The 24,027-nt window shown below is 42.7% G+C and overlaps 1 long non-coding RNA gene and 2 gene segments (V, D, J or C); 2 read left to right on the top strand and 1 right to left on the bottom strand.

Moving 5' to 3' along the window:
- Positions 1 to 9,311, top strand: LOC108587012. The segment is given in 3 exon segments: positions 1,751 to 7,561; positions 7,665 to 7,985; positions 8,288 to 9,311. Coding segments are annotated over 3 exon segments (531 nt in total).
- Positions 9,312 to 10,851: 1,540 nt separating this feature from the next.
- On the bottom strand, positions 10,852 to 15,729 carry LOC116273501. Its single transcript, XR_004181820.1, has 2 exons — positions 15,504 to 15,729; positions 10,852 to 11,314 (listed from the first exon to the last, which is right to left on the bottom strand). It is a non-coding gene; the product is annotated as an uncharacterized LOC116273501 (long non-coding RNA).
- On the top strand, positions 11,308 to 12,966 carry LOC101012028. The segment is given in 2 exon segments: positions 11,308 to 12,455; positions 12,542 to 12,966. Coding segments are annotated over 2 exon segments (456 nt in total).
- Positions 15,730 to 24,027: the final 8,298 nt, after the last annotated feature.

Below are 24,027 nucleotides of genomic sequence, written 5' to 3'. Positions count from 1 at the left end.
TCCAGCATTACCTGGAGTTTCGATTTGATGATCAGCTCTGAACACACGTGGCTCACCATAGAGTAAGGGTTGAGCGGGGTTTTCTTGTTCCTATTTTAAAAGGCAAAAAATGGAGAACTAGAGATATTGAGTGTGAGCGCATGTGAGTGAAAAACCAGTGATTATAGGTGGCAGTTTCTGACCAAAATGTCCCTATGTTTGTAGGTGTCTAGTGTGAGGTGCAGGTGGTGGAGGCTGTGGGAGAGGCAAGAGGCAGAAAAGTGCGCAGGAGGCCGGGTGAGGCTGTAGACACTGTCAGCCCACTATGCCAATCTCACAACCAGTGCTGGAGAAGGGTGGGAGTCTGATGGAGCTTCCTAACAACCCTGTGGTCCAAGCTAATTCCATCAAGGCCATTGGTTCCCCCCGGAGTCTAGTTGCCCATCAGGAATTCCCCATGTGCCCAGCAGCAGCCACACCTTCGCATCTTCACTGTGCACAGTCATTGTTTGGGAGGAGCTCCAGAATGTGTCTCTTTGTCAAAACCTGGGTGATGATGTCAGAGAGCTGTGCTGGGTGCCTGGTCCAGGTGCTCCCTGATGTTGGAGGTATCGGAGGTGTGTTATCAGGATGGAAATACCGTTTATGGATATGTACATAAGAAAACATGATTTTCCTTGGTTCTCTTAGATGACATGGAGAAGCAAGCGTGCAGCCTGCAAACAATTGTAATTTCCTACTTTACACCAAGTTCATAATTTCTTGTCAACTTTGGTTTCTGTCCAAGTACGGAGATATTGATTAGAGTGAGTTTGCTTCTTTCCACACACTAACCCTCACCTCCCCTGGATAAAGAGCAACCTGTCCTCACTCTGAGTCTGAGGGAGGAGCTGTTCCTGTACAACTAAGGGCCTGCAGAGACCCCCGTGTGCAGCTGTGCAGTCAGATGTTTCCTCATGTGAGGCGACCTCCACTGCTGATGATTGCTGCTCAGGTCTAATTGTGGATTCAGGATTACGACATACTTTAGGCTATCACAGGACAATCTGATTCTGAACATCACCATTATCATAGATAGAGGTAATAATCCAATGCCCATTCTTCTGTCAGCACTTGGTCTTTCTTATTTGGTTGAAAGTTTGAAGAAAAAATGTGACCATATATTTGTCTAATTCTAACTTCTGAATCTACTATTTGCTCTCGGGGACGCACAAGTTGCAACACAGTGAGTTCCTCCTTCTCATCCACACAGGGAGCCCCTCATTCTCATCCACACACTGAGCTCCTCCTTCTCATCCACACAGGGAGCTCCTCATTCTCATCCACACACTGAGCTCCTCCTTCTCATCCACATGGGGAGCTCCTCATTCTCATCCACACAGGGAGTTCTTCATTCTCATCAAAAAGTGAATGTGAATTTCAACGTGTTGCTCAGAACCTGTGCATGCCGACAGCTATGATTCCCGGCGCACTCCCGGCCTGGTGAAGCCCTCACAGACCCGCTCCCTCACCTGTGCCGTCTCTGCTTTTCTATTACAACCAGTGCTTCCTGCTGTAGCTGGATCATCAGCCCCCCAGGGAAGGGACTGGAGTGAGTCAGGTGCACAGGTCATGAGGGAGTGCACATTCCAAACCAATCCTCAAGAGTCCAGTCACCATCTGCAGATCCACATCCAAAAAACAGTTTTTCCGATAGCTGAGCTAACTGAGCAACGAGTACACAACCATGAGTTTTTATACAAAAGACACAGTGAGAAGAAGACATTGTGAGTCCAGACACAAACGTCCCTGCAGGGTCCTGAGGGACAGCAGGAGACGCTCAGGACACCAGGGGGCGCTCAGAACACCAGGGGCCCTGAGGACACCAGGGGGCGCTCAGGACATACATAGCAAGGCAGGTGGAAGAGGGAAAAGGTGCTGGAGATGGGGTTTGGCATCACCATCATATTTCACCACTGGACACCCGCCACTGTGTTTACTCTCATGTACGTGATTCTCTGTATTATTAAAAGATGGCATTTATATAAATGTATAACCAAATGTAGGTGCATCAAGTCGTCCTCTCCATCTTATATGCACCTTTTCCATTAAGACTCTGTATTTATTTGAACTCCTCACAAATTATGGTCAATTATGTAGGATCTGTTTCTCTTCTTTCTCCCTTTTTCCCTCCTTCTCTCTCACTCACAAACTCATGCACACACACAGAATTCTATAACTTCAATTACCTTATGTGTTGAAGACAATTGATAAAAGTGCAGCCTTTCCAGTTTAGTTGCTGTTCATATTGCTGTAAGAATAAGAACGTTGTGTCTCTCAGCTGTGTACTTCTCTAAAATGAGTAGCAGCTTTTTAAATAACACGCAGATACTGAAAGCAATCAAAATGTCAATCAGCAGTTTAATCAATCAACAAATTGTGGTAAATTCATTCACTGGAAAAACACCCACTGTTACAATCAGGTACTGCTGGGTACGCTCAACAGCGAGGGTGAATGCACAAGTACGTATGATGAGTGAAAAAGGACAAACACAAGTCCATATATACTATTTCACTTTTATAAATTCTATAAAATGAATACTAATCTAATGTTACATGAAGAAAACCAGCAGTTGACTCTGGATGTGGTGTGAGAAGGGAAGGTGGAGGAAGCGGGAGTTATAGGAAAACAGGAAGAAATTTTGAGGGTGGTTGATTTTTTTTTTCTATATTGAGAAATGTAATGGTTATGTCAGTATTTGTCAAACCGTACACGATACGGGATGGCTACTATTTGCTACTGTCACCTCATTAAAATATTACAAATTTAAACACATATAATTTGGTAGAAAATGAATTAGACAGAGATGAATAAAACATAAGAGAAATAGAAAGGAAAATCACAGAACAATGGCATAAGGACTTCACTCACCAAACTGAAGAAATTTTAAATTTCTCAACACAGAATTAAAGATTTAATTAAATATATATATATATATGAAATCAAAGAACCCGGAATATACATGTGAATCAACCCTATGCCTGCCTATATTTTTAGGGAAATGCTAGAATACAATGGTTTCATGATTTCGTTACATAACAGGTTAATCAACCACTCCAGGCATGTCCAGTTCTGTCCTGGGGTTGGTTCAGGGAACAGGGGCATCCTGTGGTGAGGAATCATGGCACCAAGCTCAGAGCATCAGTCCTAGTTCAAACAATGCAAAGGCCAAGAGATCTCAACTAAAATGCCGTGTGGATGTCACATCTGTGGGTGCCGCACACTCCCCCTTAGGAATATGGAAAGGTTAATGACCTCAGGAGTTGTCTGCGGAGATTAGTGCTCATCTGTTAGGAATGTCCAAAATGGCTCAATAGAGCGAGAAAGGAGACTGACTCAGGGTTTCTATAGTGGTTTGGTGGTGGAGGCGGCGTGAGGGTTCTCACTCAGGAAAGGAGTCTGTGGGGCTTGAACCTCCAATGGCGTCAAATGGGGGAGTTCCTGTGATTCCTAACTAGATTATTCACCTCATGGGAAAGAAAGGAAAAGATGGAGGAAGCGGCCTTAAGTTATCAGCAGTCAGACTCAAAACAATAGTCTGATGACTTATTCTATACAGCAACTATAAAAATCATGAATAAAGAAAGACCAGTGTCTAATATGGGTGGACAACAACAGGTCTACAAAAAATGAGAAGACTGCTTATAAGAATAAGCAATTAATAATGAAACGGATGAGGAAAATCAGGAGAAAGAGGTGAAAGGTACAGGCAGGGGATTACATAAGGGTCCTGTCCCAATGTCTTGTGTGGAGACTTTTCACTATCTAAAATCATCCACTTATTCTGAATGTCTTAGGTGAGCTCTCTGCTCCAAAACATCAGAAGTGCCAGAGGATTCCTGAGAATATTTAGTTTAGTATCTTCTATTTGAAGTGCCTTACAATTGTGTAAAATTCTTAGTTAATATTATTACAATTAGATATAGGCTCTCTTGCACGGGTTGGAGCGCACTGGCACAATCATAGGTCAATGTAACCTTGAACTCCTGGCTCACAAAATCCTTCTGTCTCAGCTTCCTGAGTAGCAAGGACTAGAGGGGTACACCACCACACCCAGCTGATTTTAAAAATTATTTCATAGAAATGGGGTCTCTCTATGTTGTCAGGCTGGTCTCGATCTCCTGGTCTCATGTGATTCCCCTGATTTTGCTTCTCAAAGTGGTGGAATTATAGGCATGAGCCACCATATCTGGTCTGATCTGAGTCTTTAGTTGCAAAATATCACACAAGAATTGATTCCCTGAATTTTTTTCTGCAGTGTTTTTGTCAATAGTGCCTGATAAGATTTATTCCAATATGTTTCAACAGCAGAATTCCTTCCTGATGTTTCTTCTAGCATATATAATGCCACGATTGAAGATTATAAAACACTGGTAAAAGATGACATAAAAAGGCAGCCTTAAACTTTTGGTGATTGGAGTGAGTATAATACAAAAATTACTTTCAGTATTGTGTAACACATACATGGAATAGGACAGAGGTGAACCATGAGGGTAATATTTTTCAATGCATGAATCCTACAGATTCCCAGTCATAGGATAGTAACTGATGTGTCCTGAGGGAGGGACCATGGTGCCATAGTGCTATTGGGATAACTCTTGGCCAAGAGAGTCTCCATATTTTATTAGAAGTTTTATGTTTTATATTTAAAGATGCCAGTTTTCAACATATCCATTTTGCTAGTCTAGATAAAACAGATGTGAACACACTCTTAGTATCCAGCCAGGTCTCCTGTCTACATTATTAACCACACAGTAACTGACATCACTTGGGGCTCGTTCTAGTTATCCAATTACTTGCTGATTTATCTCAATGCCTCTGGATTATTATGTGTGGCTATTTTAGTAGAGAGTGAAGAAAGACAACCTAGGCTGACCAAACAATGAGGAAAATCACAACCTGATGAAACAGGAAGCCTGGATGTGAGCGGCTCCAGGACTGAATAATTTGACAGCTCATGTGCCCAGGCAGTTTCTTTCTCAGTTTTCCACACTGATGGAAATCCACAAAGTCAGCTTCACCCCCAGGGGACTCCCATCATGCAGTGACATGGTGACAATATTCCCAAGGGTCACACACATATATTATATATTGGCGGGAAAAGGGGCAGAGACATTTCTGCAATTCTCCTCTGCAGGACCAGGAACACCTCAACAGACCATCTCCCCTGCCCCCATGACTAGAACTGCACCACGTGCCCACATGGACCCTCATCCCTGATAGGGAAAACAAGACGCCATTGATGAGACCAACCATTTTATCATAAGAATTACTAAAGGCTGATATAAAGGTTTCAAAAACGAATTGAAGTCTGTCCTACTATGTCCACCAGAGACTACAGATCCTCCAATGATACCTTCTTTGTCTTTTCTGCCTGACTTTGTCTCTTCACCTTGTTCCATCCTCCAGAGAATCTCCTTCAGCTCCCTCAGGTGCATTCCAGTGTTTTATTTACTGACAATTTCTAAATTAGACTAAAGGGTCCATATTCCTAGAACCATATTCCTTGGTCCATATTCCTAGGAAGGCATTGTGACCTGGAGTCTGGGCGTGAACTTCTAAGTGTTTCTGACCCTCCTCCAGATGAGATGCTGGTCTGTGTGTTCGTACTCCTTCCCCTGGAGTAGAGTCCTCCTGTTTTCCCCAGGTGTTCCCTCCCACAGCTCCAGTGTTCTCCATCAGTGTCATCACCTTGCAGATCTGCTGCCCTGCCCTGCAGACTAAGGCTCTGATTCCATAAGAAAAAGAGGGGAGCTGCTTCTCAATAGACCTTTGGTGAGGACGTCTGTTCCCATCTCAATTCCTGAGGGGTTGAACTACTGCCCCTAGGATTCTTGTTTCAGTGGCTTGCCTTTGCAGAATAAATTCTTAGTTCTGTAGTGGAAATAAGGGAGTTGGGTCTGAATACATTTTAGAATTGTGGGCTCTTCTTTTCTCCCAAACAGACATTTCAAGAAAGGAAGATTTTTGTGACCGTTCCCTTTCTTGTTGAAAGGATTTCAAGAGGATAGGTTAGCTTTTCAGTATGTGGTCCCTTAAAATTTTACACTACAAAACACTTGCCACACTATATTTCAAACCATCCAACATATATTTGTATTTTTTCTTGGAATAGCCTATATTCCAGACTCTGCCTTAGATAATTTCATACTCTAGCTTTATTACTTTCTACAAGAACTTGCTTCTTCCTAAATTTCAGATTTATTGTATGTTTTGAAACTTATCAGAATATTACTTCTGTTTAGTACTTATCAGTAGTATTAAAGAACATTTGCAAAATTTCATCTTCCATGTTTATCTGTTATTGTTGATGCAGTTTTTTAAAAAATATGAAAAATATATTCATTTTGTAAGTACGTTTCCAAGCTTAACAGCAGATTTTTAAGACCCAGAATAATAAAAAATTCAAATGTTGTTCAGCTGCTTAATAAAAAACAAATTATGATAAATTTTGTTTGCTAGAATACTACCCAGCATTTGTAATAAGTGCCTGAAATACACAACTACAAGGCAAAATATCTAATTATTTATGCAAGCTAAAATAAGCCAAACAAATAAGAATATATACTATGTTAGTTAATTTTTATAAATTATGATAAATTAAAATGAATCTGCAGCAATATAAAGATCAGTAGTTGCCAGGGAAATGGTAGAAGAAAAAAGAAAGGGAAAGGAGTAAGAATATAGAAGAAAACAAGGAAATGCTGAGAATTCTCTTGTCCACCTTGATAATGATAAAGGTTACATCACATTTATCAACTGTAGACTTTAAATATGTGAAAGTTTATTATCTCCAAATGGAAACATAAAATTTATTACAAGCAACAAATGGAAACTTAGATAAAGAAGGAGTGACAGAAATATAGAAAAAAATGTATATTAAATTTCAGAAATACTTAAGAATTTCTCTACCTGAACCGTAGTTCTCACCATATTTTAGGTGAACGCTAGAATGCATCAAAATCACACATGTTTCCAATACAGGAAATGGGTTCCACAAACCACACTAGGCACGTCCACCTCTGTCCTGGAGCTGGTTCAGGGAGTAATTGGGGCCAGTGATGAGGAGCACAGGCTCAGGTATCGGGGCTTACTCATCCCAGACATGAGCTCTTAGATACATACTTAGCATTTGTACATGGAGAAACCATTGGCTCTGACAAAACATAATTTACACAAGTATGTACAAATAAAATAGGGTGATCATTTCATAGTGTTTATCACAGCATAATTTTCTAATAAGACAATATATTTTCCAAATACCATCATTGTCACCAAACTCCTGCAAGGCACAGTCATCTCATCTGGGGATCGTCTTCTCCTCAGGCGTCCCACCCCAGAGATTGCTATATAGTAGGAGACATGCAAATACCGTCTTCCCTCTGCTGATGAAAACCAGCCCAGCCCTGACTCTGCAGCTCTGGGAGAGGAGCCCCAGCCCTGGGATTCCCAGGAGTTTCCACTTGGTGACCAGCACTGAACACAGAAGACCAGCCATGGAGTTGGGGCTGAGCTGGGTTTTCCTTGTTGCTATTTTCAAAGGTAATTCACGGTGAACTAGAGACACTGAGTGTGAGGGGACATGAGTGAGAGAAACAGTGGATATGTGTGGCTGTTTCTAATCACGATGTCTTTGTGTTTGCAGGTGTGCAGTGTGAGGTGCAGCTGGTAGAGTCTGGGGGAGGCTTGGTCCAGCCTGGCGGGTCCCTGAGACTCTCCTGTGCAGCCTCTGGATTCGCCTTCAGTGACGACTACATGGAGTGGGTCCGCCAGGCTCCAGGGAAGGGGCTGCAGTGGGTTGGACAAATTAATCCTAATGGGGGTACCACATTCCTCATGGATTCCGTGAAGGGCCGATTCACCATCTCCAGAGACAACGCCAAGAACACGCTTTATCTGCAAATGAGCAGCCTGAACACCGAGGACACGGCCGTGTATTACTGTGCTAGAGACACAGTGAGGCGAGGTCAGTGTGAGCCCAGACACAAACCCCCCTGCAGGGGTCCCCGTGACCACCAGGGGGCGCCCGGGACACAAACCTCCCTGCAGGGGTCCCCGGGACCACCAGGGGGCGCCCGGACACTGAGCTCGGGGCTGTCTCCGGGGCAGGAGCCGGTGCTGCTAAGGCCTGGCTTCCTGTCATGGTCTGCGGCTGCCTCATTGTCAAATTTCCCCAGGGAACGTCTCCAGATTTACAATCTGTACTAACATGTGATGTCTGTAAATGCAATTTTTTTTGTCCTTTTTCTTTCTTTGTTTCTGTAACAGGAAGACACATCCTCACCTCCACAGAAGCCAGGGTGTCACTTTGGGGGCAGAAATAATACTTTCGTGGTCAACGGGACGAGAGTCCTGAGGAATCCCAGGGAAATCTGGAGAGTTTTTTCCAGTTAGACCAGGGCAGAGACCTCCATGGGAATCTCTGATTAGAACGGGCTTTGAGTTCTGATAGGAGCCAAGAGAGAGGCTCGCCCAGGGTCGGGGTCCTTAAAACCTGATGGTTTTCACAGCTATCTCCCCTTGTCTTGTAAAACTGGGCCCGTCTGACTCAGACTGATTCAGTGGACTCTCTTTCTGCTAATCCATTTTCCTTCTCTGTAGACTTGATTCTGACAGTTCCCTTTCTTCTTCGCTGCCTTAAAAACAGACTATGTGTTTTCTGTAGTCAAAATCCCAGGCCTCGGGTCTGCAGAACCTGGGTAGGCTGAGGGGACTTTCTCACTCACTATTGCCTGGACACTTCTGTTGTCTTCTGTGCATGGAGGCATTTGGGAAATGAAGTGGACTTTAGTCATGAAGGGAATAATACTAGTTTTCTCCAATGGGATACTGATGTAGAGCTGAACTTGTGCTTCTCACACTGTCACAGAGTTTGGACTCTCACCCGTGACTTTGAGGAGAGCTGAGGATGTGAACTCCGGGTAACAGTAATTGTAGGGTCTGGCTAGGCAGCCTAAGGTCTATACTGCTGGCCCTCAGGAAAGACAGGCTGGAATTCCTGGGAAGACCTGCATCTGCCATCCACCACGGAGTCCCATCGTCTTCTGTTATGCTGTGATTGAATCAGCCCCACCTAGTTTATCTAGAACACTCTTCATGACTGAGGAAAACATAATGGCAGACTCTCCTAACACCTGTGTTATGCCACGGGAGCAACACCTAAGCTCGTGTGTATTCAGTAGATGAGACTGTGGTCTAGTCAAGATGACAGGTAAAATTGATAGTTGTCATTATGATATTTTATTTTTTATTTGGCAATATAATCATGCTCATAAATACTTTTGCTACTTTTTGTGTGTGTCAGAGGCTTTGGAACTGGAACAACTGCATCTTGAATAGGGGCTAGGGAAAATAAGACTGAGACCTGCCGGGCTGGATTCCTAGTAAGTTACGGCAGTAAGTTAGTCACAGGATAAGATAGGAGGTCTGCACAAGATACAGGTCATAAAGACCTTGCTGATAAATCTTACAGTAAAGAAGCTGGCCGAAGCCCTCCAAAACCAAGACAGTGGCTGAAGTGACCTCAGTTTGTCCTCAGTGTTCATTATACTCTAATTATAATGCATTAACATGCTAAAAGACACTCCTTCCAGCACCAAGACAGTTTACAAATGTCCAGGCAACATCAGGAGTTTCCCTGTGTGGTCTAAGAAGGACAGGGTGGGCCAGCGGGGGGTGGGGAGGGACACTCAGCTTCAGGAATTGCCTGGGGGACTCATGAATAATCCATCCATTGTTTAACATATAATGAAGAAATAACCGTAACACTGACAATGGCAGCCCACACTGCTGCTCTGCCTCTGGAGTAGCCAGTCTCATTATTTTACTTGTGTAATAAACTTGTTTTACTCTGTGGATTTTCCCCGAATTGGGACCCCTTTCTCCTAACATTTGTGCAATTATTCCTGTTCTAAGCAGAAAGCTCCAAGATGGAATGACATTTCCCTGCATTTTTATAAGAAGTACATTCACCCCCTTGAGCGAAAATGCACAGGGGGTGGAATGAGACTGGGAAGCTGATGGCATATGATGGAAGCCCGTCCCTGAGTGAAGGAGACAGTGAGGGAGGATTGGGTGGAAGGTTCCTATATTTTTGTGCTATGCAAGGAAGCTGCAAAAGGTAACTGAGTCTCGTGTAAGTCAGGGCTACCTCTCAGGGGATCCCTATGACTCCAAGAGAGGGCTCTCCTTAGGAATCACTGTGGAGTCAGTCCTTTCATTAGAGTAGACCACAGGACATGGGCCTCAGCACACGCCATGCCACAGATGTCAGAAAGCAGCTGCTGGGAAGCTGATCCACCTGCATTTTGCTGCCTGTATGTGGCGGGAGGGAGGGTCACCATTCTCGGGGTCAATACACCTTTTGTGAATTTTTATAGAGAACACCTGCTTTTACTGTATTTTATTGGAAAAATATATGAAAAAGTGTGCACCTGCACACAATTGTAATTTTCACATTTACTTCAGTTGCATTATTTCTTGATTCTGCATGACATCTTGTCACAGAGTTGAGTTTTTCACAGGGATTGTTCAAAGGATCAAGATCATGCATTTTCCACATTCACTGGTTTTTCTCCATGTGCAGAGACCTTGAGTAGAGTACATTTGGCCCTCTTCCACACTATCTCTTATGTCCCTATGGAAAGAGCAGAGATTTGTCTGACTGTGGAATCTGGGGTAGGAGTCTGCACACCTCTGAGCCTACAGAGAAGCCCAGTGAAGTTTTATGGAGTCAGAGAGCTATCCCATGTGGGGGAACTCTAGCTTCCCCACTCTCAGAGATTGCTGGCCAGCTGTAATCGAGAAGTTAACAATTAGAGCACTTGGAAGCCCATTTCATCACAGCTCCATTATGTCACTTATCACCATTAGACTGCAGGGAATAACTCAATCTTGATTTTTCTGACCCCATTTTCTCATCTTATGGATTTGTAACTTTGGTTATACAAAATGTTATCTTTTAGTTTCTGATTCAAACCTCAGGTTTGTATAAACTCTTCAGGAATAATACAAAATGTGTCCAGTTTTTGGGAAATGTAAATGAATTTCCATACTGTTTATGTGTATGTTCGTGTGTGTGTGTGCATGTGTGTGTGTGTATGTCAGTCACTTACACCCCGATAAACATGATTCCTTAATTATATAGTCAAAATACAATAATGTTTGTGGAAAATCGCCTTCAGTAAGGTCCATGAAGCTGACCCTGTCACATTGCTTTGAGGAAGCTCAGTGCACAGGTGAGGTCTCACAGGAGACATCCAAGGTTCAGCCCCCAGGACTGTCTGAGCTCCTGACCTGGAACGAGATGTAGGACTGGGCATCTCAGAAGCAGATCCCCCAGCCCTCCTTTATCTGGGCTGCATGGACAGCAGAGGACCCGCAGGAGAAGCTCAGAACTCAGTCAAGACAGATCAGCATTTAGGAGCAGGTGCGGCAAGGAAGCAGCCGGAGAACCTTTGACTATAATCTAGGGTTGTCTTCTTTGACTTGACAGCATCCAACCCTAAGGAGACCACCCACTATATCATCTATAACTATAACTTTGTTGTTACAAAGAAAACCACAAGTGAATATAACTCTGCAGTTAACTCCTTGAACCTGCATTGATGAGTCTCCACGGCCTTGTGAGCGCAGAGACCACATCCAGTGCAGGTGCAGACCAAGGCTGCACCAGTCAGCCAACTGCTCCCTCAAGAGTCTTCCAGTTCCCTTGTCCAAAGCGTCTGCTCATTCACGGGCTGAGAAAAGGGAAGTCATGCCTGCAGTCTACTCTCTCCACAGAGCTGACAGGGCACAGGGACAACATCGATTATTCTTGGAACTTGCCTGTAGGAATGCAGCTGTGTGCAGACACACTGATAAGCACACACTTCTTTACATAATTATTTGTAAATTTTTTTAAATTTATTCTCTCCAACTTTTTAAAAAAAATTCATCACTTTCCCCCTAATCAAAGAGGATTTTGATCGGAATTCTTGTGGGGAGCCCCCTGCTCTCCCAGATGCCCACCGTCATTTCTCTTGAAGGGAAGAAGAACACTAGCTCTCTTGATTTCTACTCTAATCCTCTAGGACTGAAACCAGAAGGTTGCATGTCCCCTGCATGAGCATCCAAGAAGATCCTGTCTGTGGAAGCAGGAGTGTCACAGCCTTGACTGAGAGGCATGGTCCTGAAATGAGACGGTGTCCCCCATGGAGAGCACATGTGGACGTCCACACCAGAGGGCTCACTGCGCCTCACCACAGATGCACTCCCCTACTGAGTCCTGAGACCTGAGTGCACCCCATAGAGTAGGGCTCAGATGAGGGATGCAAATCTCCACCAGCTCCACCCTCCTCTGGGTTGAAAAGCCGAGCACCGGGACTGGCTCAGTGACTCCTGTGCCCCACCATGGACACGCTTTGCTCCACGCTCCTGCTGCTGACCGTCCCGTCCTGTGAGTGCTGTGGTCAGGGACGACTTCAGGGGTGAAACATCTGCTCTTTTCTTTGTGGGCTTCATCTTCTTATGCTTTCTCCACAGGGGTCTTGTCCCAGGTCACCTTGAAGGAGTCTGGTCCTGCGCTGGTGAAACCCACACAGACCCTCACGCTGACCTGCACCTTCTCTGGGTTCTCACTCACCACTAGTGGTATGGGTGTGGGCTGGATCCGTCAGCCCCCAGGGAAGGCCCTGGAGTGGCTTGCGAACATTTATTGGGATGATGGTAAATACTACAGCCCATCGCTGAAGAGCAGGCTCACCATCTCCAAGGACACCTCCAAAAACCAGGTTGTCCTTACAATGACCAACATGGACCCTGTGGACACAGCCACATATTACTGTGCACGGGGAGCACAGAGACACAGCCCAGGGCGCCTCCTGTACAAGAACCCAGGCTGCTTCTCAGGGGTGCTCCCTCCCCACCAATGCAGAACAGGAAAGTGTAGCTGAGATTCCTTTTCCTGCCAGGGTCTGGGTTTCCTATCCCCATCTCACTCAGACCCTTGTCTTCCTCCCTCTCCTTTGCTAATGAATGGCTTGTCCCCTGCTAGTGGTTCATGCAAGCAGAAGCTGTTTCCTGTTTGACAAAAATTCAGCAGGAAAGGTTCCTGTTACCCCCCAAAAAAGACAGAGGAGACTTAATTAACCTAAAGATTTTTTTTCAAAACAACGGAGTGAATAGGCAATTTGCAGAATGGCAGAAAACTTTTGTACACTTTGCCTGTGACAGGGAACGAATATGAAGAATTCGCAAGGAACTCAAACAACTCTACAACAACAGCAGAAACAAGCACCAAATAAACCCACTAAAATGAGCAAAGGGCATGAGTAGATATTTTCTTTTCTTTTCTTTTCTTTTTTTTGGGACGGAGTCTGGTGCTCTGTCGCCCAGGCTGGAGTGCAGTGGTGGGATATTGGCTCACTGCAAGCTCCGCCTCCCTGATTCATGCTATTCTCCTACCTCAGCCTCCCAAGTAGCTGGGACTACAGGCGCCCGCCACCACGCCTAGCTAATTTTTTGTATTTTTAGTAGAGACAGGGTTTCACTGTGTTAGCCAGGATGGTCTCGATCCCCTGACCTCGTGATCCGCCCACCTCGGCCTCCCAAAGTGCTGGGATTACAGGCATGAGCCACCGCGCCCAGCAACATTTTCAAAAGAACACATAGAAATGGATAATAAATATATAAGCAATGCTCAACATCACTGACCATCAGGGAAATGCAAATTAAAACCACAATAAGATATCATCTTCCACCAGTTGCAATGACTATTATTAAAAACTCAAAAATATCAGATGTTGGTGAGGATGGGAAATAAAGGGAACTCTCAGACACTGCTGATGAGGATGTGGACGAGGACAACCTCTATGGAGAATGGTATGGAGATTTCCCAGAAAACTAGAAACAGACCTGCCGTTTGGTCCAACAATCCCACTGCTGGGTAACTACCCAAAGGAAAATAAACCATTATTTCAAAAGGTACCCACACTTCTGTGCTTACCATAAAACTATTCTCAATAGCACATAAGTCAAACGGAGTGTCTGCCAATGGATGATTTTATAAAAGAATATAGCATGTATGCACAATTCAATACTAGTTAGCCACAATAAGGAATGAAACTGTGTCTTTTGCAGCATGATGCATAGAACTAGGGGACAATATAATTAGTGAACTATCTCACAAACAGAATGTCACATGTCACACGTTATTACTTATAAGAGGGAAGTAAACAGTGTGTACACAAGGATATGTAGAGAGAAATTATAGACATTGGAGACTTAGAAGGATGGGAGGGCAGAAGGTAGGAGCATGATGAGACATGACATAATGGGCACAATATACAATAATTAAGAGTTGACCTGTTATGCCCAGACCGTTTGTTCCCCAAAGAAGACCACCAGAGTCCAGAGTCAAAGCCAAGCGGCAAGGATCTTTTACTGCAAGTTCGAACTTGGTCCTTCCATTCTACAGCATACAAGAGGGCCTCGAACAATGCGAGTGCTTGCTTTTTATAGCCCGATGTAAACAGGATATGTAAAGTCACAGGGGAACAAGGTAATTCTCTCGGTTACAGCATTACAATTGGTTAATATTATACATTTAGCATTTTTTATTGGTTCCCGCTGCGTCCTTATCGGAGATTTCCCAGGTGGTGTTTTTCTGAAGTTTGAAAGAAGTATGGAGGAATGTGTTTGTGCTGGGCTCAGGAAGTTGGGAGATATATGGGGGATGTGTCTCATTCCTTTCAGACCAATGATTTTAAAATTGAAATGTAACATATGATCAATAAATGAAATTGATATTGGTTGACTTCATTAAATTTAAAAACTTTTTCTACTCACGTGACTATAAGAAAATGAATGCCAGGTTACAGATGAGAAACTGTTTGCAAGTCATATAACCACCAATGTAATTATAATAAGAACCCTCAGAACTCAACTGTGAATAAAAAGGAAACAACCGATGGATAAATTAGACAAGGGTTTGTACAGACATTTCATCAAAGACGATGTGCAGATGACACAGAAGCATATAAACAGGCTCTCAACAGGATTTTCCATTAGAGAAATTGAAATCAAGCCCACAATGAGACAGCAGTACACACTTTTTTAAATGACTGAAATGAAGAGGAAATACAGATAACACCAATGCCGGTGAGCATGCCAGGTTGCTAGAGTCTAAATCATTGCTAACGGGAATGCAAACTCAAACAGATACTCAAGAAAATAAGTTTTAGTTTTCTCTAAAATCAAACATGCCCTTAACACCTGACCGTAAGATCCCACTCCTGAATATTTGCTTCAGAGAAATACAATCTTATATTCACACACAACTTCTATTCAAATATTCAAGATATTGTGTGTGGGGGTGTGTGTGTCAGAAACTAAAAACAACATAAATGTCTCAAAATTTGAATAGGTGAAGAAACTAGGAAGCATCTACCAATTGAACACCATCAGCAATAAAAAATTAACAAGTGACCGAAACATAAACCATTACCGGTGAACTCCAGACATGATGCTAAGTGAGAGAAGTCAGTCTCAAAGATCAAAGGGACACAGCTGTCAGCACCACGGTCATCCTCAGGTGTCAGTGGTTTGGGCTGGGCTTTCTCTGCCTCTTTCCTGACCAGGCCCAGATGTTGAGCTCCGCCACTTGCAGATGGAAAATCCTACTATTTTCAATCATGCTCTGAGGTTTGAATTGCTTCACAGACTGAGGCAAACAAACATGGGCTCCTTTGAACAGTGTCCGGCATTTGTTCCAACCACAAGAGAACTTCCCCCAGCTCTCCCCCTCCTCAGTTCTCTCCTGCAAGCCAGCAGCCCTGCAGTTTAGTCTGCATCTCCTGTGCATCCACCCATCTCGTTCCAAGGGCCTTCCACCACACCCTCCACTGTTTTTGAGAGCACTGGCAGGCTTTGAACTTTTCCACATTCTGTTGTTATGGAAGTTAGGATGTTTAGGACCAAATTGAGGATCATACGTTGTAAGTGAATTCCAGCGCTCCCTCTCCCCTGGAACAGCACGCACAACCAAGTTTCTACAGGTGGAGATATAGTTGAGCTTTTCCCTACCTCAGCATAGGAGATGAGCGCTAAGTGGAGGGTTGGGCAGAAGCTTCCGATGTTCCCAGTACTCTAGTTCTGGTGGGGAGGAACCTCTGCCGTAGGACAGAGCTAGAAATCAGGGACCCAATGTTCCCAGCGACTCTGGACTCAGGGCAGAGCCTCCATCCATGAGTGGGGCTCCATGGAAGAAGTGAGTCTCTGGCTCTCAGTAGCTCTTGTCCAGAACTGAGCCTCAGCATCACGTGCTGTGGGCAGGGTCAGAGGGCCAATGTCCTGGCCCCTGGGGAAGAGTTTGCTCTGGTGGGAGCTGGAAGAAGGTGTCCTGTCTTCCTGGATGCATCTGTCTGCAGTGGAGTTTACGTCATGCTGAGCTGGGATGTGGACGGAAGAGCATCTTAGATGAAATACGATGACTGGACTTACTGAGTTTTATAGATTTTCTTGAATAAATATTTCTTCACTTACTTTATGCTGTTAGAGCCTTTCCAAACCCTGTAATTTTTCAAAAGTTTCAAAATAATTTTCACTGGTCTCATGGGGACATGGATTCATTGAGCCCCTCATGCTGTCAAAGAGAAATATAATTTTTTTTCACTTTGTAGAGAACATCCGTGGGTTATGAAATAATGAGTTGACTTTTCATCCAACACTTTGCAGATACCATCAATTTTCCTGTTGCCTGTAAGGTTTAAATAGAAGAACGCTGTCGTCATCTTTTCTGTTCTTCGGGAAGGAATCCACCCTCTACTCACCTCCACTTGCCTGTGTGTATTTCTATTTCCATTTGGTTTTCAGCAGTTTTAATAAGATTTAGCTAAATGTGTGTGTGGGTGGAGGGGGTGGGGGTCGGGGACAGGGTGTGTTATTCTGCTGTTCTGTGTTCTCTGAGATGCACGGATTCACGGTTTACTCTGTTTCCATTTTGGGTACAGAATTAGAAAAAATATATAAGTGTTAATCCAGAAACAAGTATCCCTGGAGGGGGAACACGACCACCTGGGGGCGCTCAGGACACGTTGAGCACAAGAGCCAGCCTCAGGGCAGGTGCAGATGGGGGTTAAGGTCTGGTTTCCTGTCAGCCCTGTGGCTTCCTCTCCATAAAACAGTTTCCTCTGGGGCACTTGTCTGGATTCCTCATCCTGTTCTTCCTGTGAAGTCTCTGAAGAAGAAACATTTGTCGTAACAAGAGAAAAACTTTCTCACATGCACCAAAGACAGAGTCACCCACAGTCACTTACTCCTGTTTCTCAGTATCAATAAGTTATCAATGCTTCTGAATTAAATCAGCTAAATCTATAAAAGATGCTGTGTTTAACTCAACACTGCAGCCCAGCTCAACAGAACTCCAAGGGCCAGTGGGCAGCAGGCAGGATAACGCGCAAGTCGTCATGGGGGCAGAGGGAGTTCGCATCCAGTGCAAGAGAAGAAAGGCCCGTGGTGGTCACTGTCAGGGCTCCAAGCCCACAGTTCCAATTACAGATGATCCCATGCAAAGGAAGAGAGACCCCACCAGTGTTCAGTGTGGATGTCGAGAATGACAGCTCCACACTAACACCCCAAGCGAATACGAAAAGATTTACCTACTCTATTACTGAGGTGTCTGCTGAGGGCAGCACAGGCCGTTCCGAACCGGAATTTCCTCAGTAGGGCAGGAAAGGAGGCTGTCTCAGGCTTTCTAATAATCTGGTGGTGGAGTCGGAGGGTGTTTGTACTCAGGAGAAGGAGCTTGTGTGATTTAAATCTCACGCTGGCATCAGATAAGGGAGCTTCCATGATTTCTTACTAGATTTCCCATGTGTGGGGGAAAAGGAGGAGAAAGAATAAACCTTAATTCATCAGCAGGGAGGCACCAAAAGTAAGACCTGACACTTTATTCTCCTTAGCAGCTTAAGAAAACGAGAGAAAAAGAGAGACAAGGGTCCATTGTGTGTGAAAAGCAAACAGATCTAAATAACATAAAAATATTTATTACTATAAGCGCATAATAAAAAGAAACAGAATGAGGAATCCGACAGGCAGGGGTGCTGAATCAATGTCCGGGGCAGCCTTTTCATTTCTTAGAATTTCATCTACAGCTTTCAGACTCTCAGGTCTCCCAGTTAAGACTTTTATCCATATTGGGCTTATTTTTTGTATACAGTGAGAGAGATGGGTCCAGTTGAATTCTTCTGCAAATAGCTGTTCAGTTTTTCCTACACAATTTATTGAACAAAGTGACTTTTTTTTCCCAGTGCTTGCTTTTAATCCAGTTTGCCAGAGTCAGTTGGCTGCAAGCATGTGGCTTTATTTCTGGAATGTCTATTTTAACAACAGCACCGTGTTGTATTTGTTACAGGACTGTAGTACAATTAGAAGTCAGGCAATGCATTTGCACCACCTTTGTTCTTTTTGATTTGGATTTTTATGGCTATTGAGGCTCTTTTAAGTTTTCATATGAATTTTACTTTTTTCTAATTCTGTTGAAAATGATGTTAGTATTTTGATAGGAATTACTTTGATGCTGTAACTTGCTCTGGGCAATATGATCATTTTAACCTTTCAATCTATGGCCATTAATTATTTCCATTTATGATAATGGGATGTTTTTCAATATTTTGTGTCATCAAAAATTCCCATTATAAGTGTTTTGTAGTTTTTCTTGTGGAGACATCTTTCACCACCTTGGTCAAATTAATGCCCAGATATTTTCTTTTTTATGGCTATGGTAAATAGTAGTGTTTTTAATATGGTTCTTTGCTTGATTGTTACTTGTGTATAAAAATACTACTGGCATTTTTATGGTTTTTTTTTTTTCCTTCATTCTAAAACTTTACTGAATGAACTTATCAATTCTAGGAGAATTTTGAAAGGATATTAGTTTTCTAAGTACAAAATCATATTATCAGCAAACACAGAAAATTTTACTTCCTCTTTTCCAATTTGGGTGCCTTTATTTCTGTCTCTTGCCTAATTTCTCTCGCTAGGATTTCAAGTTCTATATTGATTAAGAGTAATGAAAGTGGGCATCCTTGACGTGTTCTGAGTCTTAGGAGGCATACTTTCAACATATTCCTATTTAGTATAATGCTGTGTGTGAGTTTGTCATATATGATTTTTATTAATTTGAGGTATGTTTTCCTTCTATTCTAATTTTTGGAGGGTTTTTATCATAAAGAAATGTTAAATGTTATCAAACTTTTTTTCTGCACCCGTTGACATGATTATGTTTTTTTGTCTTGAATTCTGTTTATGTGATGAATCACAGTTATTGTTTTGTGCATGTTAAATAGTCATTGCATCCGTGAAATAAAACTTAGTAGATTGTGGCATATTATCTTTTTGATACGTGGTTGCAATCAATTTTCTTGTGTCTTTGTGAGGATTTTTCCATCTATACTCAGCAGTGATATTGATCTATAGTATTCTTTTTTTGTGTCCTTGCATGGATGTGGTATCAGCTTGGTGGTGGCTTTGTGGAATGAGTTAGGGAGAAACACCGTCTCCTCAATGTTTTGAAACAGATTTAATAGAATTGCTAGCTGTTCTTTTTATATACTGGGCAGAATTCAGCTTTCAAATCCATCCATTTTAGGGCACTTTTGTTGAGATTTTCTTTTTAATTACTGCTTCAATATCACTATTTTTCGATCATCTCCTTAGGATTTTTATTTCTTCCTGTTTCAATCTTGGGTGATTTCTTGTTTCCGGACGTTTATCTGTTTACTCTAAATTGTCTAGTTTGTGAGCCTGGAGATGTTCATAGTAGTCTATGTTGATCATTTATATTTCTGTGGCATCAGTTATCATGTTTTAGTTTCATTTCTCATTCTGCTTACTTAGATTGCCACTCTACTTTACCTGCCTGATCTAGCTAGTGGTCTGTAAGTTTTGTTTGTCATCTCAAAAACCCAATCATTTATTTTGTTGGTTCTTTGTATTTCCTGGTTCTTCACTTTATTTCATTCTGTTCTGGTCTTTGTTGTTTGTTTTCTTCAGCTGTGTGTTTGGTTTGTTGTTGTTTTTCCAGTTCTTTGATATGTAATGTCAGGTTTTTAATTTTGTGATCTTTTCTGTTCTTTTGATGGTGGCATTTAACACTATAGTCTTCCCCTTAGCCTGGTTTCTTGCTGTGTAAACTGGAGGTTTTGGTATTGTTTCTCTCTTTTTAATCATTCTTAAATATGTTATAATATCCTTCTAATTTATTATTGACCTCAAAGCTTCTACTCCTAGTAGTAAGTTGTGGAATTTTCTTTTTTTTTTTTTTTTTTTTGAGACGGAGTCTCACTTGTCGTGCCTCAGGCTGGAGGCAGTGGCCGGATCTCAGCTCACTGCAGCTCCGCCTCCTGGTTCCTGGGCTTATTCTCCTGCCTCTTTAGCCTCTCCAGAGTAGCTGCTGGGACTACAGGCTCAGCCCACCTCACCTCGGCTAGTTTCGTATTTTTAGTAGAGATGGGTTTTATCGTTAGCTAGGATGGTTCTACCTCTTGATCACCGGGGCGGATCCCACTCGGCCCCGCCCCAAAGTGCTGGGATTACAGCTCTGAGCCACCGCGTCAGCCAAGCTGTGTGGGAATTTTCATGCGTGTAGCCTTGAGCATTCTCTAGGGTCTAATTTCTAGTTTTACATTACTGTGGTCTGAGAATCACATTCTTACTCTCTGCCAGCTACTGAGACCTTATTTCGTCATAGCATATAATTTATCTCAGAAAATATCTGGTACAATGGACAATGTGTATCTCCGCAGTCCCGCAGAAACTGTTCGAGCATTATCTAGAAAGAATTTATTTGTCTAGAGTCCACTTAAGTCTTGTGCTTCTTGTTGATTTTCTGTCCCAGTGATTTGCTTAGTATTGTCAGATGGGTACTTCGAAGTCCAACACACCAGGGTTATCCATTAAGCCTTTAGGTTCCATTACTATCGAGTTTATGAATATGGTTTTGTGAGGAGTATAGATTTAGAATTGTTATTTTACTCAATCATTTTATCATTATATAATGAGTTTTTGTCTTTATTTTATTGTAATTTATTAAAGGAGTGGAGAGGGATATATAGATATGGAAAGTGAAAGTGGAGTTCCAAACCCAAACCGAACTACCCCCTGTCAAACCCAAACCGACTCCATATCCAAACGACAGCTTATAGTCTCACAACCAACCAATACCCTTTAAATTTAAAACAAAAGTCAACCATCACATCCCAACAACTGATATGTGAGCTTTTGCTGCTGTTGTCATGTCATTTGTTAACTAGCGGCTTTGTGGTCATTATTGTGCAGTAGTGTTAACAGTGAGTTTTATAATTTCGTGTGTTTTATGACAGTGAGTATTATCCTATTGTTTAAGTTTATATGTCTGCCTCTAGCATTCTTTGCAGGTCCAGTCTAGCGGTAAGAGAATGTCTCTAGATGATATTTCCTGAATATTTTGAGCGATCTTCATGAGGAAATTGAGTTTAGGATATAAATTAATTTTACATATATTTTTAAGAAGTCTAAAATTGGGAGTCCAATCTCTTCTATCTTATAAGTTTATGCTGAGAAGTACACGGTTAGTATTAATAAATCCCCTTATGACTGCCAAACACCCCTTCTACTGCGGAACCTTGCAACCTTTCTCCTTACTCACCTTTACGTTCTATTTAATCGCATCCCAAACCAGTTCGTCTTCCAGTGTCTTGGTCATGGAGTTTTCTGTGCCTCTTTATCTGCATGTGCAAATCTTCAGGCAAGACTAGAGATGGTTTTCTTCACCATTCTCAAACCGTCTCCTCCGCCTCACCAGCCTCCGCGAAACGAGGAGTTTAGAGTTTAGGATTTGTATTTTCTGGCTGAAATGGAGTGCGGAGCGGATTGATTTGCGATGGAATTGTTTGTTTGAGCGATAGCGCGGAGTGGAGAGCATTTTGAATTATGCATTTATCTAACTGCTTTTTATTCCCTGAACATTATTTTTTAAAAATAAATCTCTTAGGTCAATCTTGAGTTCTTCTGATTTATTCGTGTTGGTTCTCACTTTTTTGGATTTTACTGAGTTTTTAAATCACATTTTTGAATTTCATTTTACAAACACATCATGCTGTTTGTGATCTCCATTTCGCTGGAGAGCTACAAGATATTTGAGATGTTGTGAATCCCGGTAGTTTCTTCATACTCTAGAATTGCTTATCTGTTTGTTTTTCATTGGCTAAACTATCTCTTCTTATTATTTCTGAATTTATTTTGATTTTGATGAAACTTCCATTCTGTTGAGTATGTGAATATAATGCATATTGTGTGGGTCTTTTGATTTGGTTGTTCTTGGTTTATTTTAAAGGTAAAGATTCTGTAAGAGTTCCCTTGTCTATAGATGACTAGACCTGGCCTCTCGTTCCACGGCTGGCAACAACGTTCCGGGCCCACCTGTGCTGCTGGCCCTCAACTGGCCCTGCAGGTCCCAGATATTGGAGGCCCAGAACCATTTCCCATTTGGAATGGCATTTGTTTCCAGCAGATATTGTACTGGGCTTGCCAAGTTCACCACCCCACTGCATCAAAGACAACCACAAGGCCCTGTCACGACTGCATGCATACGAGTGCATGCCTGATATCCAGCACAGGAGAAGGCCCACACCCAGGGCAAACGGACCGGTCTGGCTGAAACGCACAGTGACCCGAATTTCCGTTCAGCCCCTGAGAGTGGGATAGGTGCCAGGTAGAGATGCTGAACTTTCTGAGCTTGATAAGCAAAAGCACTCCAGTTTTGATGGGAATAACCAGGTGAGGAGAGCATTCACCCTGTATGATTTCATATTAGCATGCTGTGGTTTGTTTTGAATTTAGTTGTAGTATAGTGGGCGTGCTAGTTCTTCTATGGTCGGAGGGATGAGGGAGAGGGCTGGGATGGAGGGAGGAAGGGGAGGGGAGGTCCCGCCCACCCACGCATGCCTCACTGGCCCAACTGCTGTCCAGCCTCGAACCCACGCAAACACTCTGTCCATACTGGCATAAACACACTCAGCCTTGTCCCTATCCACGACACGCAGCCAAGTCCCCCACAAACTTCTAAACCCCATCGGTGCCATCTCGACTCACTACAAGCTCCACCTCCCGGGTTCAAGTGATTCTCCTGCCTCAGCCTCCTGAGTAGCTGGGATTACAGGCACGCCCCACCCCGCCACCTTGCAATTCCTTTAACAGAGACGGCTCCAACTTGTTGGTTAGGTTGGTCTTTAACTTCCTTGATTTGTGGGATCCTCATTTGTCTCTGGGTTTCCTAGTTGATTATATATGTGGAGCACCGCCACTAACTGTATATATATAAGTTTTCTTATGTCAAAATGTGTTCCTTCTATACCCAGTTTGTAAAGATTTCTTTTTTTTTTTTTCCATGAAAGAATGTTGAGTTTCATCAAATGCTTTTTCAGCATCAATTGAAAAAAAATATATTTGGATTAAAGATCTAAATGTAAAACCTAAGACTATAAAATTCCGGACAATAACCCAGGAAAACACAATCAGGCACAGAACAGGTAAAAACTTTATGATGAAAATGCTAGAAGCAGTTGCAACAAAATCAAAAAGTGACAAATGAGACCTAAGTAAACTAAAGAGCTTCTGCATAGCAAGGAACCCATCTGGATAGAAAGTTCAATATTTAGAATCTAGATGGAACTTTAAATAAACATAAGAAAAATGGTATGTATGACGAAAAGACACTTCTAAGAAAAAAAAGACCTTCATGTGGCCAACAAGCACAGAAAAACGTGCTGAATATCACTATCATTAGAGAAATACATACCAAAAAGTCATTTAATAAATATGTGATCTGCAAGTGTATTCTCCAAGTCTGTATTGTCTTTCTGCTCCTTTATCAATGTTTCTGGCAGAAAGATATTCATATAAATACATACGTGTGTGTGTGTGTGTGTGTGTAAACTTGTAAATAAATAATTCTACTTTTTCAAGCAATACGTAACTGAACGAAGTACCAA

This window comes from Papio anubis, unplaced genomic scaffold (assembly GCF_008728515.1).
Source record: "Papio anubis isolate 15944 unplaced genomic scaffold, Panubis1.0 scaffold773, whole genome shotgun sequence".
Taxonomy (NCBI): Eukaryota; Metazoa; Chordata; class Mammalia; order Primates; family Cercopithecidae; genus Papio; species Papio anubis.
Note: the sequence above shows the minus strand (reverse complement) of the source record. Positions and strands in the feature narration are given on the sequence as shown.